This window comes from Rhineura floridana, chromosome 1, assembly GCF_030035675.1.
Source record: "Rhineura floridana isolate rRhiFlo1 chromosome 1, rRhiFlo1.hap2, whole genome shotgun sequence".
NCBI lineage: Eukaryota > Metazoa > Chordata > Lepidosauria > Squamata > Rhineuridae > Rhineura > Rhineura floridana.
In genome coordinates, this window is record NC_084480.1 from 22725941 (window position 1) to 22743486 (window position 17546).

At 43.6% G+C, this 17546-nt stretch overlaps 1 protein-coding gene across 9 annotated transcripts in view; it reads left to right on the forward strand.

The window, feature by feature from the left end:
• ZNF532 (zinc finger protein 532) overlaps positions 1-17076 on the forward strand; it is a 70382-nt gene extending 53306 nt beyond the window's left edge. For all 9 annotated transcript variants that reach the window (XM_061615494.1, XM_061615475.1, XM_061615484.1 and 6 more), the window contains exons 5-9: positions 1003-1165; positions 1999-2277; positions 7886-7998; positions 10449-10596; positions 12858-17076. In XM_061615494.1, the coding sequence (XP_061471478.1) occupies positions 1003-1165; positions 1999-2277; positions 7886-7998; positions 10449-10596; positions 12858-13352 (1198 nt within the window). In that variant the 3' untranslated portion in view covers positions 13353-17076. The remainder of the gene's footprint in view (positions 1-1002; positions 1166-1998; positions 2278-7885; positions 7999-10448; positions 10597-12857) is intronic.
• Positions 17077-17546: the final 470 nt, after the last annotated feature.

Genomic DNA, 17546 nt, shown 5'->3' on the forward strand with positions numbered 1-17546 from the left:
TGCCTTTGCCCATCTTCAAATTCTACAGCTCAATTTTGCTTCAGGCAGAATTCAGTGTCAGTTCTAAAGATAAGTGGCTGATAATAGTTCCTGCATTAGGAGCAAAAGAAGTCCTGTCTGCTTTTATCGAGAGGCTCTGAAACCACTAAAATGATTTACAGCCTCCACTTGTCATTGGAAAGCCCATTGCATACAAGCACTCCTTGCCGTCTTTAATTCGGTAGGAGTTACTCTTTAAATTAATTAATTAAAATTCCTCGTTGCCAATGACTGACCTCTTCAGATGTTGTCTCCATGCACAGAGTAAATGCATTGAGTAGGCAGGGGGACTTGCTAGCCTCTCCTGCAATGTCACACTGCCTTAATGGCCCTGTGGCAGAAAGGCATTTCAGACATTGCCTCCATGTGTCTCATGTGGAAGGGAAATATATCTGCTAACTCCACTGTCACCCCACTGATCCTGACCGCTATGCGTTAGCCGGAAGGAATGGAAAGGATGTTATCTACCTGCTGGTGTACATGCACAGGCACACCTCAAGATCTTCTGGCTAATGAGCAGAGAGGGAAGGTCTAGTGGGGTGGGCGAGGCAAGCCGATGCAACCCCACTTCTGCCTCCACCCATTTACATACGGGGCCAATGGATGCTGGTGATGCTTTTGTGGGTTTTTCTTTTCTGTTTAAGTTGGATAATTTGTGTTTTAATGGCTGGACCGCTATTGCTTTTATTTTTGCCTTTTATTTGTAAGAACTTCAAGCAACTCCTTTGTGGAAGGGAAAATCAAAGTATAATATTGCTGCCCTGGGCTCCTGCTGGGAGGAAGGGCGGGATATAAATCAAATAATTAATTAATTAATTAATTAATAAAATATTTTTAAAAACAATAATACATATTATGAAATATATATATATATATATATATATTCCAGTGCAGTCGTTCAAAGAAATAAATGGCCACAATGGACTGATGTTGTTCCTTCAACTTCTGTTTGTTTATTTGTAGGATAATATACAAATGTTCCATGTGCGACACGGTGTTTACGCTGCAGCCTTTGCTGTATCGCCACTTTGACCAGCACATTGAAAACCAGAAAGTGTCTGTCTTCAAGTGTCCAGACTGTTCACTTTTGTATGCACAGAAGCAACTCATGATGGATCATATCAAGGTGTGTGAGCATCTTGCTTCTTTTGGATACAAGACCATTGCATGCAGCACTAATAGGAAGTTGCCGCAAGTAGATGACAGTAGTTAATAGACTCCCTGTACTCCTGACGTCCCGTGAACTCAGCAGGACAGTCAGATAAAACTGAGTGGATGCTCTTTGGTACCACTGAGTTACGTCCACTCCCTTAAGTTGTGTAGAATCAGACTTTAAAAACATTATCTGGGCTAATGTGAGGCTACAGGATCCTCTTTCAGAGACTTTCTTCTCCAATACTGTAGGGTTAAAAAGCAACAACTATATTTTGTGGAGTGGTATTTTAAGGCTGACTATTGGAAGTAGATTTATTGCTTTAAACTTTGGCATTTTTGGAATGGTATTTTTTGATACCAAGGAGTTTTGCAACCAGCTGCATTTTTTTCTTCGCTGGACTTTTGCTTTTAAGCTATTGGTTGTATTGCAGCGGGTCTCAGATTGTGTTCTGGCGGAACCCAGGGATTCCTCAGTAAGATATCAGGTGCGGTGGACAACCCTGAGGGAGAAGGCTAGCCTAGATGCCTTTTTTTGTTTTTCTGACATGGCAGTTCTCTCTGTGCAAGGTAATGATGGAAATTTAGGCATGCATTTTCCCCCATCTGTGAAGCAGTGCGTACTATACCATGTGATTTTGCTGCCTGTGTGCGTTGGCCTATGGGTACCAATAATTCGTGAAACTTAATTTCCAGAAACTGCACTTAGGTTCTTGGCCTTAAGTCTGCTGATTGTTGCACAGTGCATTCTCTCTAGACACCAAGTGTCAGCTTGTTTTGTGTTTCCTCTCTTTTTTTTTAAATTAGTCTATGCATGGGACATTGAAAAGTGTTGAGGGGCCTCCAAACTTGGGTATCAGCTTGCCACTGAGTACGAAGCCCACCACTCAGAATTCAGTCAGCCACAACAAAGAGGACTCAAAATCTGTCAATGGGGCAGAAAAGACAGAGAAGAAATCCCCCTCCCCTGTGAAGAAAGCAGAGCCCAAAAAAGTACCCAACCCTGGCTGGACATGTTGGGAATGTGATCGGCTGTTTACTCAGAGAGATGTTTACATATCCCACATGAGGAAAGAACACGGAAAGGTAAGTCACTGCTCTAGTTTCTGTTTCTTACGTAGACAATTTGAAGATTAGGTCCAAACATGTTTTCAAGTTGTTGCTGACGAGGCTGTTGACCACTGAAAAAAATTATTGTCATGAATCACAGACTTGCAGTCAAATCTGCAGTGAAGTTTATTGATTACGACTGAATGTTGCCAAAACCTTATTATAAGAGATACCCCCCCCCCCGAAAAAAAACCTCCATTCTGGTCTAATAATAAGGAAATGGTACAACCAGGACAAACCTTAACACATGGATTCTGCATGTGGAATTTGGCTCTTTCTCTCTTGCCAAGCCAGGCAGAATTCATTGCATTTTTAGCAACTATCATACAATTTCAGTGAAAATAATAATAATAATAATAATTTAATTTTTAGGCCGCCTATCTGGCCGAAGCCACTCTTTTTAGTTTTATGTAAGCCATTAATCCAAATAATAGGTAAGATCATGCACACTAGAAGGCACAGAATGACACAGAAATAAAATACAAATGAACACAGTGTATCTGGTTGATGCTTGCTACAATTGCATGCAGGACAGAAGGCAAATTCTTAGCTAGAAATTTCACAAGTACATTGTTATCTAGATGCATTACATTTTGAGTGCTTTTCCAAGGGATGGCCACCAACTTGGATGGCTTTAAAAGAGGTTCATACAGCTTCATGGAAGTTTATCAGTGGCTGCTGGCCACAATGGCAACGTTCTTCTTCCACTGTTGAAGACAGTCTGCCTCTGAATACCAGTTGCTGGAAATCCCCCAAGTGAGGAGAGTGCTTTTTCCGGTCCTGCTTCCAGGCTTCCTGTAGGCATCTGGTTGGCCACTGTGAAAACAGGATGCTAGATTAGATGGGCCATTGGCCTGGTCCAGCAGATTCTTCTTATGTTTTTAAAGCTGCTGCAATGAATATTGCTGTTCTTATCATGACAGACGTGCTCTGATTGGACAGTCATGAATTTTAAGTCCACCCTTCATTGGTAAGTTATCCCAGACTAAGGTACAAATAAAAACTGAACAGCAACATAATAAAAACATATCAGGCAGGACAAGATAAAACACATGACTAGTAGCCAACATAGGGCAGTAAATCCAGGCAAAAGCAAACAGCTGAGTCTTCAGCTGGTGCCAAAAATCCATTAGAGTTGATTTCAGCCGTATCTCAGAGAGGAGGGTGTCCCATAAACGGAGTGCCACCACCAAGAAGGCCCTTTCCTATGTTGCTGTATAATGAATTTCAGCTGACTGCAGCGCAACAAGAGAGCTTCCTCCAGTGATCTCAACACAGAAGGTGGTGGATATGGAAGAAGATGCTCCTTCAGGTATTTAGGTCCAAACCTGCATTGGGATTTATAAGTCATCACAAGCACATTGGTTTTGGCTCAGTATTCTTCTTGTAGGCTGCCCCACTTAACAACCAAAGCTGCCACACTTTGTACTAGCTAGAAGCTTCCAGATGTTTTTCAAGGGCATACCCCACATAGAGCTTAGATGTCTTATTGTAGACCAACCTGGTGTTAAAAATCACCAGCAACCTGGACCTCGTTGGACAGAGAAAGATCTAAAAGGTAGTAGGTTTTAGATGTCATGGAATCAGAATTGTAGAGTTGGCAGGGGCCTATAAGGCCACCAGGTCCAGCCCCCTCCTCAATGCATACCGAACAGATGGCTGTCCAGCTGCCTCTTGAATGCCTCTAGTGTTGGAGAGCTCACCATCTCCCTAGGGAATTGGTTCCATTATCTCCATAATATCTATATTTGCCCAGGCGCATAATGATCCCCAACCCTCAAAAGAGGGGGAAAGGGGCAAAAAAACCCAATTCCGGGCCCAGTGACGACCTACTCAATAAAGTGCAAGTGTTTTTTATGCATCCTAAGTGCAAATGCAGTTCAGGTCCCAGGTATTAACAGTGGCTTAATAACATAGGATGCATATCTAATATAAAATCCTTAAGGTCTGCTCTCCCCCATTCTAGGTGTCCCAGCTGCTTGTCCCCCTATCCTCCTGATATTTTCTTCCTTCAATTACAAACTGTCTTAGTTGCTGGGAATGCAACCCTTTGCTTAGTGAAGCCCACTAAGAATTTACCCAGGAAGTGCAGCTGCTGCCAACTTGTTAGCTTGCGAAGACTTGATGCAGTGTGCCAGTTCATCCATCCATCTTCACATGGCCAGCCACAATTCTCCCCCCCCACACACTTGCCCTTTCCTCATTACAAGCATCAGTCAGCCCATGTCAGAAAGGACCAGTGAGTATGCAGTTTGGCCAGCCATGGACTGATTTCTGCAGGCAGGCTTTTCTTTGATCTGGAAACCATGCCGCCTACCCCTTGTTTTCTTGTACTGCTAGCTCATACTGTCTAGGACTAAGCCGTAGTACTGTCAAGAAGTTCTGGAGCCAGCTTTGTAAGCCCTAGTTCTAATTTAATTTGACGTCATTAGGCATCATGAATTGTATCCAATGTAACACTAAGGCACATATTCTGTCCAGTGCAAGGATTTCTCCTCCTCTTCTCCACTATCTGGGCACCCCTTTAATCTGTTCTGGGGGTTCCCCCAACCCTCCGCAGCAGATTTGGAGATGGTGCAGGGAGCGTGTGGGGAGAGGAGAGGGGGGAAAGGCCTATTGTGCTAACGCTAATCCTTGTACTAGCACTATTGTTTTGCACTATTATTTGGCTGAATACCCCCCCATGTGTCCCAAAGCAGCCAATCAAAGTAACTAACTGTGAAGTGGCACTAAGGCATACAGCCTTCTGTTTTAGACCTGCCCAACTGTTAAGATCTGCTGGGGAGGCTGTCTTAGCTGTATCATCTTGTAGCTGATGCCCACTACATGGCAACATGGGGGAGAGCCTGGAACTCCCTTCCTGCTGAGACATAGCTAGTTTTTGATGCCAGCTGAAGACCTGGATATCTCACCCAGGCTTTCACTGGAGTTCAGGGCAAGAACTGATGTTTAATTTATCTGGCTTGTTTTTCAGTAATGGTATTATGCATATTGGATTTTGTTTTAATTGTAGCCTGCTCTAGAATTGCATTTGCAGTGAAGAATGGATAAGGAATGTTTTAAATACATACAATATTTTATTTATTTATTTAAAATATTTCTATCCCACCCTTCTACCCTATAGTAGGGCACTCAGGGTGGCTTACAAAAATAAAATCAAACACATACATAATAAAATTGTAAACAATAAAATCGCAAAAACATTAAAATAAATTAAAATGCATAAAATACAATTAAAATACATAAAATGCAATATATATATATATATATATATATACACACACACACACACACATATACACACACATATATAGGGAGTGGTACTAAAGGGGACTACCAGAGTAAAATCTAACGTAGAAGGCATGAAATCATAAAATCAGTGTCAGGCTCTAATAGTAAACGGTATGCCCTGCTGTGTACTAGTAGCAAACTCGGTGATTCAAGTATGGATCCTTACATAGCCAAAATGGCACCATCCATACACAAGAAGGAGGCATCAGTAGCCATGGCAGAACTACAGGTTTGTAGAAGTACAAAAAAAAATTTGGAGGGGGGATACAGCAGAATAGTCCAATGAGGAAAAGGCATTCCCAATATCCACAGAATGCCAGCTAAAGGTGGGGGTGGAGGAGAGAGGAATAGGAAAGCAGAAGGGGAGAGGGAATGAAATGGAGTATCCTGGAAGAGCACATGGCTGTCCGGCTAGATCCCTGCAGAGGAGCTCTCCACGCTACAACATTTTGTTGCAGGTCTCGCTTGTCTAAACTAATATCAGGCTATTGACTTGAGCCTGCTTTTGGTTCCTTCTTTCAACAAGGTTTTCAAAGTAGTAAAATTAAAAAGAAAAAGAAATAGAAAAAGCTCATAATTTTTCATGGCTGATGTTCAGCACAAACCCCTAGGCATGAGTAAAACTAATAAAAATCATGTCAGTCTTGCTGCCTGGGGTAGCGGGGTTGAGGTGGTGGTGGTGATGCAGTAGAGAGAGAAAGCAACAGTTGCCATATGGGAAATAATTGTGAAAATGTAATAAGCTCAAAGGTGTGGGCAAAGGCAAAAGAAAGCTCGTAAAAATCAGGATCTCATGGGTCAGAGATGCTATAATGAAACACTCATGTAGCAGCTTTCAAAGATGGAAGCTGAAAAGCGTGAGGGGGGTGAATTGTGCCAGACCAAGATGAATTAATGTCTACGGGTTGACGGCTAGAACGTTTTGCTGCTCCTTGGACCTACGTGGGTCGTCACACACCAACTCTTGTACAGATCCGATCGCTGCTCTTTTATCATTTATGATCTGATCAGCTAAGGCAGCCTTGCAAAGACTGCTTAAGGGGTTACTTACCAACCTCCAGTTTGTCTTGGGCCTAGGCAGCTCCCAGGATCAACCTGTGTGCACACCTTCCCCACAGCTGGAGCCAACCACGGGGGCCAGTTAAGAGCATGATGTAACTGTTCCCTTGCTGGATGAGACCTTTCCATTGGAGTCTAGCCTCCCACTCGTAACAGCAACCAGTTAAGCCAGGGGTTCCCAAACTGCGGTCCATGAGCTTCATTCCGGCAGTCCACAATGTGTCTGCGAATTTGTGGTTAAAGTTGGCAGGTGCCACATCCAAGTTTATATTGCTTTTTAACTGTATTTTATTGCTTCTTTTATTTCTTATACTGTGTTTTTGTATTACAATCTGAATTCTATGCCATACAGTAAAACATTACACAAGAAAGAAAAGAAGCAATAAAAAGGGATTAAAAATCATACAGCACCTAGGGCAGTACGTTACAATTGCTACAACAAGCAGAAAAATCATGAAGTTGTCCATGAAGTCTCTCAGCAATTTTCAAGTGGTCCATGGGGGGGGGGATCGTTTGGGAGCTACTGAATTAGATCGTTCTGGGACTCAAGAGCAGGACAGGAACATGACGACCACTTCCTGTTGTACATTCTCAGCATCTCATATTTCAAGGTGCACTGATAGCCACTGTCTAGTCCCCATTTGCCTTGGACTTCAAGAAAGGGTCATAGCTGTCCATAAGTCTGTGAGTCAAGTGAGAGCAGCAATAGCATCCTGTGCAAACCACCCCTTCAGGAAGCTTTGAGCACAGGATATATCCATACATACGCTGCTCTACATTTATCAGCTGGCGTTATGCATGATGCCTTCTCTCTTAGGTGGTTGCCATCTTGCCTAGTTAATTCCATCACTCCATTGAATTCTTTGGGACTAGACAGAGCAGCCACAATTGGTAATTGCAAATCTGGAAAATTGCATAAGTGGGTATCTATCCCCCTTACGTTTGCATAGGCATCAGGCTACCTATTCTGGATCAGAATTCGTACCATTGTAACAGAAAGGGGAAAGTTGCTTCCATTGCGTTCCAGAAATAGTGAGCCATGTACAGCCTTGCTCCCTCTGGTGGACACATTGCTTTGTAACAGAGCCCTGAGATGTGCCACCCTTGCAGCGTCACTTTAGACAGAATGTGGGTGTCTGGAAAGCCTTCAAGTTACCATCAAGCATCTGATGTGGATTTTTCTTAACATCTTAACGTATCTGCTCCTTTTAAAATTGAGTTCTTTTTGTTAAAGCAAATGAAGAAGCATCCTTGTCGACAGTGTGACAAATCCTTCAGTTCCTCGCACAGCCTTTGCCGCCACAATCGTATCAAGCACAAAGGCATTCGGAAAGTTTACACCTGCTCGTAAGTTCTGCTTTTTAAAGTTCTGTGCAAATGAGACAAATTGCAATCATTGGATGTGAATGTCTTTCTTATGTTTGTTATAGTAATTAATACACTTCTCTTTTTAAAAAATCCTGCCCTTCTGTCAGTGAGTTCTGGTGGCATATACGGAGTTAATCTGCTCACTATTGAGTCTGCTCCACAGATCCACAGTGTCCTTCAACCTTGTTTCTCCAGATATTGTTGGACTACAACTCCCATCACCCCCAGCTAGCTTAGCCATTTGTCAGGGGCGATGGGAGTTGTATTCCAACAACATGTGGAAACTCTAGGTTGGAGAACACTGTGCTCCAGAACCCCCTTACATGTCTGGCATGTAAGACTGCATGTTGCAGAGCAGAGGTAACCAAAGTGGTACCCTCCAGTTGTTCTGGACTACAACTCCCATCTTCCCTGGCCATTACCTATGTAGCCCAAAACATCTGCAGTGCATCATGTTGGCTGCCTCTGCTGCGGAGGATTATGGGGCGATCACTAAGGTGCTTTCTCAGAGTATGCATGGTGACAATCAGGATTACTGAAACCAGAGGCGTGTCCCAGAATGAACCCAGCTTTTCCCTCAGGCAGCCTGTTGCAGGAGAGAATGGGTAATGGCAGTAAAGCTGTTTTTTGACAGCAAGCGATTTAAAGTGTGTGAGGGCTTTTATTGTTCTTCAGGATACAGGGCTGTATCCAGCTAAATTATACTCCGAGAGTACACCCACTGAAATCAATAAAACTTAAGTTAGTCACTCCCATTGATTTTAAGGTGGATTCAACCCACAGGCTCCAGGAGTTGTTAATCTGTCCCTGAGCCTCTGCCTTCCCATCTCGCACCTTTTCCCTGCCCACGTATACTCAGTGGCATCACACAGCAGGGAGAGATCTTACGATTTCACAGAGAGTCTTGAGGCCTGCCCAGGGACACACAGACATTAGTGCAACGTTGCCTAGGCAGTTTCATGCCGTTTCTTCGGTTGAGCCATCAGATCCTTGCACAGAAAGTCTACATCAGACATGCACCAAAGCAGAGTTCTTGGCTTGCTCAGACATTCTGTATACAGTACATTGATTGTGAATGTGGTGATTCCGAAGATCTACTGTTTCTAGTTATTTATGTTTTTATTTAAACAACTATTTGTTTATTATATATGATTTCTAGACGGCCTTTGGAGGCATAGCCCACTCAAGGCAGTTTACACATCATAAAAACACAATGCTGATTCAACTTACCAAGGCAGCAGTATTAGCAATAATTTAGAAATACAGGCCAGTTCAAACAGATAAAACAATATAAACCTCAGCAATTTTTTAAAAAAAGGTTTATCACTAAAAAAGAGGAAAGAAAACACCAGCCAATCCTCATGCCATAAAATGTATTTATTTATTTATTTTTAAATATATTTGTATATCGCTATTTCATTTAAAAACATCAAAGCAGCTTACAAGTAAAAAAAAAAACCACACCAACCGTACAATAAAAGCCATTAAAAATACAATAAAACTAAGGTCAACTAGTGCAAAAAGACATGAAATAAGCAAGAGTGAGGGTGGGGAAGGTGAGACAGGATTGTTGTTCACACAGTAAGGCTGCAGCCCTAACCTCACTTACCTGGGAGTAAGCTCCACCGAATTCAGTAGGACTTACTTCTGAGTAGACATGTTTAGGGTTGCAGCTTTAGTCTCTGTTCCTGGAACAGCATTGAGTCAGGGTCTAGCAGGAATTGGGCTCTAAGGATTTCAGCCGACATAACGACCACAACTCTTTCCTCCAGACTTCATTCTGCTTTCCGCCTTCTGTGATTCCTCCCCCCTACACACACACATTTTAGGGCCCTCACAAACCAACATACCACGTACAGGAGTACATGTAAAGGAGCATTAGTGGTTGGTGCAGTGGGGCAGAGCCACCCTCCCAGCATTGGCATCACTTCAGCTTGTGTGTAAACACGGGTGAAGCCAATCTGGTGCTGCCGCTAGTGCATCTGCACAACGTTGACCTCGCCACAGCCCAGCGCCATCCAGATAAGCTGTAGTAATGTTGGTGTTGGGAGTGTAGCTCTGCAGCTCTCCCCCATGACACCAGCCACTACCGTAAAGAAGTAGACACGCTACAACGGATATCGTAGCCATATTGGAAAAGTATACAGATTACTTTTGAGCATGCTGCTTTGAAATGCATAGCTATTTATGGTCTCAGCTCAAGGCAGCAGTGAAGACAAAGGCCTGCCTAAATGCCTGTATAGTGAAGGGGCAAGATATAGGTCGACTGGATTTCCAAGGTTTGGGGGCCACTGCTGAGAAGGCCCGGTTTTCTGTGCACACCAACTTAAGTGATAACGGTGGCACTAAAGAAGGACCCATAAAACTCAGGTAGTACCAAGTAGATAATCGTATCTGTTGATGGTCTGCTGTGTATTTTATTCATACAGGCACTGCCCAGATTCAAGGCGTACTTTTACCAAGCGGTTAATGCTAGAAAAACATATTCAGTTGATGCATGGCATTAAGGAGCCCGATGTGAAAGAGATGACAGAATCAAGCAACATAGGGGAAAGTATAGTCAAAGAAGACACAAAGGTGAGCTATAATTGTGCTTTCTGTGTCTCTAACACAAGGATTACCTCTAGTGCAACTGGACGTCCCCCTGTTCCCCTCACGTGCACCCTGTGCCGTCCCTAAATATGCTCCGGACAGTTGGAGCAACCCCCAGAACAGTTGAGGAACCCCCAGAACAGAATTAGGATGGGGAGGGGGAGAATGTCCCATTGCACAAGGAGAAATCCTTATGCTGATGGAATGTTTGCCTTAGTGCTACATTGAATATAATCCTATGTCTTTTTTAAAAATAATAATAATCAACTGGAATACCAGCTGGCTGAAATTCTGAGTCCTCTCAACAAATCAGAGTTGGAAAGGGTAGAGGCCTCTTTAGTCTTTTGAAGAAGATGAAGAAAGCACCTCCAGATGAAACAATTCCATTTTATGGCCTGTTTAGGAGATTAGAAAGTTTGGGCCAGGATTATGCCTTTTTATTAACTACCCTGCATTGATATTTTAGCCTGACCCACAGATATTTTTGGTGTAACTGGGACATATGCTAGTCTTGTATTCGTTAAGAGCCAGGTGGTGGTGCATGCAATTCCCAGACTGGATTGGCTCTTGCAGGGCCAGTTCTAAAGGGCGGCCAGGTTGGGCACTGGCCCGACAGCCCCTGGAGCTACAGGGGCCCCCTCAGCCGCCCCTCCGCTCCCCTTCCGTGATCCATGCCCCCCCACATCTCCCCACTTACCTGTCTGCTGTCTTTTACCGTTGCCCTTAACGAAGATGGCAGCTGCAGTTTCCTTAAGGTACTGAAGCCCCTGCCACCATCTTAGTTGATGGCAGAGCTGCGCACGCGTAGCACGCATGCGTGCCATCAACAAAGATGGCGGCGGAGGCTTCATCCCCTTAGGGAAACTGCAGCTGCCATCTTCGTTAAGGGCAATGGTAAAAGACAGACAGGTAGGTGGGGGTGGCTGCGTGCGAACGCAAACGCAAATGCACACACACACCAGGGCCCAGGGCAAGTTGATGCCCAAGGACCCTGGCATTCCTGGAGCCAGCCCTGGAGAATTGGACGGCGTGCAAAACAATTGGCAACCCAGTGAGCTCTTTCATATGAACTTGCCTTTTGCTGAGTCCGACCTGAGGCTAGTCCTGCTGCTTGAGATCCTTTAACTAAAGATGCTGGGCATTGAACTGGGCAAAGCATGTGTCTGATGTCTGAGTTATAGGCACTCCCTGAACCTCTCCCGACCTAGTCCAGTGCAGCTAACCTCTTCCCTTGTTCCTGCTCTTGCTATGCCCACATAGTTTCAGGGGGAGAACTTTGTGTACATTAGTATAGGACACAGATCATTGCAGATGTGTAGTGTCCGAATAAGGTACTCTCCTTCAAATCTGAAGAGTCACATGAAACGACAGAGCACATGAGGATGTTCTTTGCAACACTAAAGTAATGCTTTGGTGAATGGATGGAGCTGGAATTTTGGAGGCATAACTGTATCTTTATACGAATACACGCTTGTATGGATGCCTTCAGTTCTAACTGGAGCTTTTGGCCCTCTCCTGTGTGGGCCTGATGACTATAACTGTGGTTTCAGGTACGAAAGTGGTGGCCTCGCCCAGCATCTCGTATCCAGACGTGTTATTCTTGTGAAGATATAAGTTAGCTCTCGTGGCTAATAAACTGGACCCAGCATCTGGTCTGAAGGTACACGAGGCCACTACTTTTCTGAAGCTAAGCAGGCCTGGTTCTGTTCAGTGCCTCAAATGATGACTGCCTAGGAACCTCATGTATGCTGTCTTGGGTTCCATAATAAAAGAAAGGCAGCAAATCAATGCAGGCAACTAAATAAACAATAGCCATTGAGAAGCTTGTCCTCCGTATCAGATAGATCCTGCTGCGTTCAGTGGGGGGTGGAGGCAGGGTGATGTTGCACACCTGGCTTCCTGATGCTGACCATCATTGCTGCTTAGCAAGAGGGGGAGGGGCACAGAGCGGGGAGTTCAGTGTGGAGTGGGCGCAGCAGTGGAGCCCATCCGACATTCCTGCATGCCCACACTGCACTGAGCCCCCCATGTCTTCATCTTGTGACCGCGGATCACGTAAGTTAAATTGTGCATATTGTGGTCAAGTGGTACTTTCCAATTGGTTGATTCTGAACACGAGCCCAAGCTCAAATACTTCTTTAGGCTTATTCAAGTGCAGAAGCAGTAAATGTTCTTGAGAAAAACTGTTCCTGAGAATGATCGTAGCTGAATTTTATTTTTTTTTAATGGATTTGTTCCAACTTCAGGTTCCCAGTCCAAAACGTAAATTGGAGGAGCCTGTGCTGGAATTCAGGCCCCCTCGAGGTGCCATCACTCAGCCACTGAAGAAACTGAAGATCAACGTTTTTAAAGTTCACAAATGTGCCGTCTGTGGCTTCACAACAGAGAACCTTCTTCAGTTCCATGAACACATTCCCCAGCACAGATCTGATGGCTCTTCACACCAGTGCAGAGAATGCGGTCTCTGCTATACCTCCCACGTCTCTCTATCCAGGCATCTCTTCATCGTACATAAGCTGAAAGAGCCCCAGCCGGTCTCGAAACAGAATGGGTCTGGAGAAGATAGTCAACAGGAAAACAAGCCCAGTCGTGAGGAGGAGTCATCTGATAACACCCTATCTGACAGGAAGTGCAAAGTTTGTGCAAAGACCTTTGAAACGGAAGCAGCCTTAAACACCCACATGCGGACACATGGAATGGCCTTCATTAAATCCAAAAGAATGAGTTCGGCTGAAAAATGACCCACCCCCTCCTCCATCCCATATGCATATTCCAGAAGAAAAAAGAAAGAGTCTTCTCTTCTTCAGAACGTAACTGACCTTTCTTTTTCGGTTTTGGTACAGAAAATTTGCCACACAAGGAAGATAACAGTTCCACCCAGGCTGTTGCAATATATTCAATACTCAAATATATCTTCTTCACCTCATTGCTATAGAGATATACAGAGAGAAATATATACATAGATATATATAATCCCCCTGAAAATTAAAAAAAAACATTAAATAAAGCAGTATTTGAGTTGAACAAAGTTTGTATATATTTAAATAGATGATTTTTATACTCTTTGTTATGTGTTTGTATTGGTATTTAGAGGGAAATCCTGGGTTTTTTTGGTCAGTGTTTTTGTCTTTTTGAACAGCAAGTTAGTTTTTAAGCAGAGTTCTTCATATTAGGGCAAGGCTTAGGATTCTGTTAAACTGCTTGATAGATGGTCCCTTTCTGATGTTACTTAAGCAGCATGGGAACTGCGCTCACGCACGTCTTTCCCACCACATCACTCTGATCATGTCTAATACTCCAAGGTCACATGGGAGGAGCCCTCATTCACCCAGCTCCTTCCCATGTCAGCATTACCCTCCTTGCAAACCATGACAATGTGGATGTGGTCATGAGCTGTGCCAGGCACCATTGGACTGCCGCTTCTGAAATTACCAGTGTGGTGTGTTGAAACGTCATACACCATGGTGGCTCTCACGCCTCTGTGTTGAAGTCAGAAGGAAGCCTAAGTAATTTTTTTTCAGCAGACAATTGTTAATTTTTTTTTCAGCAGACAGTTAAAACTGCACTAGGATTAAAGAAGATGAAGGACAGGCAAGTGGGGTTTTGTTCATCTTATTGTTTTGTTGTTATTGAATGAACAACCGGACTTGTAACACAGTTGTAGGCTCCTATGACCAGATGAATTTAGGATAATTTTAATATGACCTCTTGCATAAATGTTGTAGGTGCTTTTTTGAAGATCTTCCCATACTAAGGGTCTTTCCATGTATGGAGAACACATTGGCTACAAAATCCAACTACACAGTTGTCTGCAGAAAAGACCCATTGAAATGAAAAGGAAGTGCCCGAAAGCTCTGATCTTCCTTTTGTAAGTGCTCACGCATAAGGAATGCCCTGGTGGATTGCTTGTGTTTTAAGCATCATTTTCTTTAGCTCTCCCTCACTGCACTTTTCAGGGAGGTCATTGGACTCTGCATAACCTTTGAAAGCCCTGTTGAGAGATGTTTCAGTAATGGATTAATATTTTCCTACTTAGCTATTTTGGATTAAACAAGCGAGGTAGAGTACTGTGAATGGGTCTATAATTGTGGAGAGACAGGAAAAGATCGTGTGTCGTGTCATTCCTTAAATGCCACATTGAAATATCCATGGAATTATGTATTTTGGTTCGATGGGAAAAGGATGAAGCCTGGCTGCTTCTATAAGATGCTAGATGGCAGCAGTTTATGTCAAATCAGATGTTCTAAGGCTTAAGATAGATATGTAACCTCTGTCAAAAAGCTAACATCCCATAGGAAGATGCCTTATACCTGGCCAGATATTCATCCTTGTAGCCCAGTATTTTCTCCTCGGAATGGCAGCTGATTTTTAGGATCTCAGGCAGAGTTACTTCCATTCCATTGCAACCTGATTGTTTTAACTGGAGATGCCAGGGTTTGAACCAGAGACCCTCTGCATGCAAAGCATGTGCTCTGCTATCGAGCTGTGGTTCCCTCCTCTACAAATTTTGTTCCAGCTGCTTACTGAAACATAGACTGCAGATTAAGCAACCGTAATGCATAACCAGGAACCTGGGAAGCTTCTAGAGCAGCCTTCCTCTGCCTGGTGCCCTTCAGATGTTTTGGACTCCAACTCCCATCAACTCCAGCCAGCATGGCCAACAATCAGGGATGATGGGAGTTGGAGTCCAAAAATCTGAAGAGTGCCAGGTTGGGGAAGGCTGCTCTGGAGAATGGGCAGGTACATTTGTGTGCACCACAGATAGTCCGCTTTGCAGACTGGGCGGCCCGTAGTGTTATTCCCATGATTCCCGTACATTATCTGCAAGCAGCATGGACTAGAAGGATTTAGTACAGTGCTGCGTGTATTTTGCAGTTCTGTCGCATGCATTACATGCACAGAAATTGGTACCAGGTACAGAATCCCATATCATTTAGAATGCCTTGTTTCTATTATTTCAAAGTAGGTTTCTAGCTCTTGTGGGCTGCAAAGAATGGCTGTCAAAATCTCCTACGTCAGAGGACAGTATGAGCAGGATTTCCAGTGGAAATGGTAGTTCTGTACATAGCATGGCTCTTTCCCACTCCCTATGATTAGTAGAAGCGTAAATTATGCAGAGTAGGTTAGCGTATGCAGAAGTGGTTAATTTGCATAATATATGCTGGTGACAAAATCCAGTTTTTCGTGGTGCAGAGTACAGATAGCGCAGTCCTGAATTAGACAGCTAGACTGGTCCTTCATAGCAAATCTCTGGCAAATTTACCCCTGAAAAATACTAGTGAGACCAGCCATGAATTCATGATAGTTACTCTGGGGCCATGTTTTAATCTAACTAAGCTAAGTGATCTCTTAAAGTATTGATTGTGGGAAAATCCTGTTCAGGGCAGTTGGCTAGAGTATTTCCCAGTTCTTCTCAGTCCTGCAACAGCTTGAATGGTCTGGTCCACACCTAATGCTAAGCCATAGTTTGTTTAACAGACCACAAGTGATCCAACAGATGATCAAACAAACCATGGCTTGTTTCTCCAAAGTTTGGTTTGTTTTCTAGCTGTTCTTGCCAGCTGCCTTTGTCATTTGGTGAGCTTCTGAGGTGGGTGGGGTGGCCAAACAAGCCATGATTAAGGAAGAGTGCTGGTTCCACATGTAATGCCAAGCCAAGGTTCATAAGCCAGCAACAAACCATGGCTTCAGAGTATAAAAACTGCTGGGCAGGGTTCATACATAACACTAAGCTATTGTTTAATGAACCAGGGTTTAGCATTATGTGCAAGCCAGGCCAATGCTTTAATTTGTGTTCAAGGCTGATTTTGGTTTGCAGTGGCTTGTTTGTGCACTTAGGAATGATTACTTATGAGTGGGTTAATTCCAGGATGTTCCCCTGAGTTGGTCACCCAATGAGTTTCAGCTTGACATATTCTTCCTTCTACGCGATTTATTGGTCGCTCTCCAATTACTCTGCTTAAGTTTTGAATTCTCAACTGCACTATTACTATTTTCAAGGTGGTTTGCCTTTTGATTAAAACAGAGCTAAGCCAAAGGCCACCAGTGCCCACTGGCTCTTATTATTGCTTTTGGCTTGTTTCAGCACTCGGTTTATATAGGTGAGGCAGATATGCATGCAAGAGTATGTGACTGTAAAAATCTGAACTGAGATGTATGTTGCCTAGGTGACAGATGGAAAGATTGCTACTTTAGTACTGTGGGTCTTTTTCAGGATGCACATTAAAGAAAATGGCATCATATGATGATTCTATGTAGACAACATGTTACATCCCGTGGAGATGAAAGATCATGAAGCACCGTGAATACTGAAAGTGTTCTATGTGAATTGTAAATAATACTACCCTCATAGTATCTTCTTAGTTTTGCAAGGAAAATGTAATTTCTAAAAAAAAAAAAAAGATACACACAGCCTAGTGCAGCCTTTCCCAACCAGATGTTGTTGGACCACAACTCCCATCAGCCTCAGCCAGCATTGCCAATGGCATTGCCAATGGCTGAGGCTGATGGGAGTTGTGGTCCAACAACATCTGGAGGCACACCGGTTGGGAAAGGCTGGCCTAGTGTGTAATTCACACATCTCATAGATTTTTTAACGATTCTGATACTACTAGCAATTATAAAATGTCTTCAAATGTTCAAAGTGCTTCACATAAATTATCTCAGTCATCCTTACAACAGGTAAGGTAAGTAGGTCAGTATTATTATCCCCGTATTGCAGTGGGGGTGTTGAATCTGAGAGCCCATGGCTTGCCTAAGGCTGCATAATGAGCTCATAATTGAGGCAAGATTTGAACCTGGATTTCCCAGATGAGGCCCCATCTGCACGATACATAACCCAGAGTGGTTTAACCATCAGTCCCTTTCCCCAAGGCACTCTGGGAATTGTGGCTGTGTAAGGGGAGTAGGGGTTTCCCTAACAACTCTCAACACCT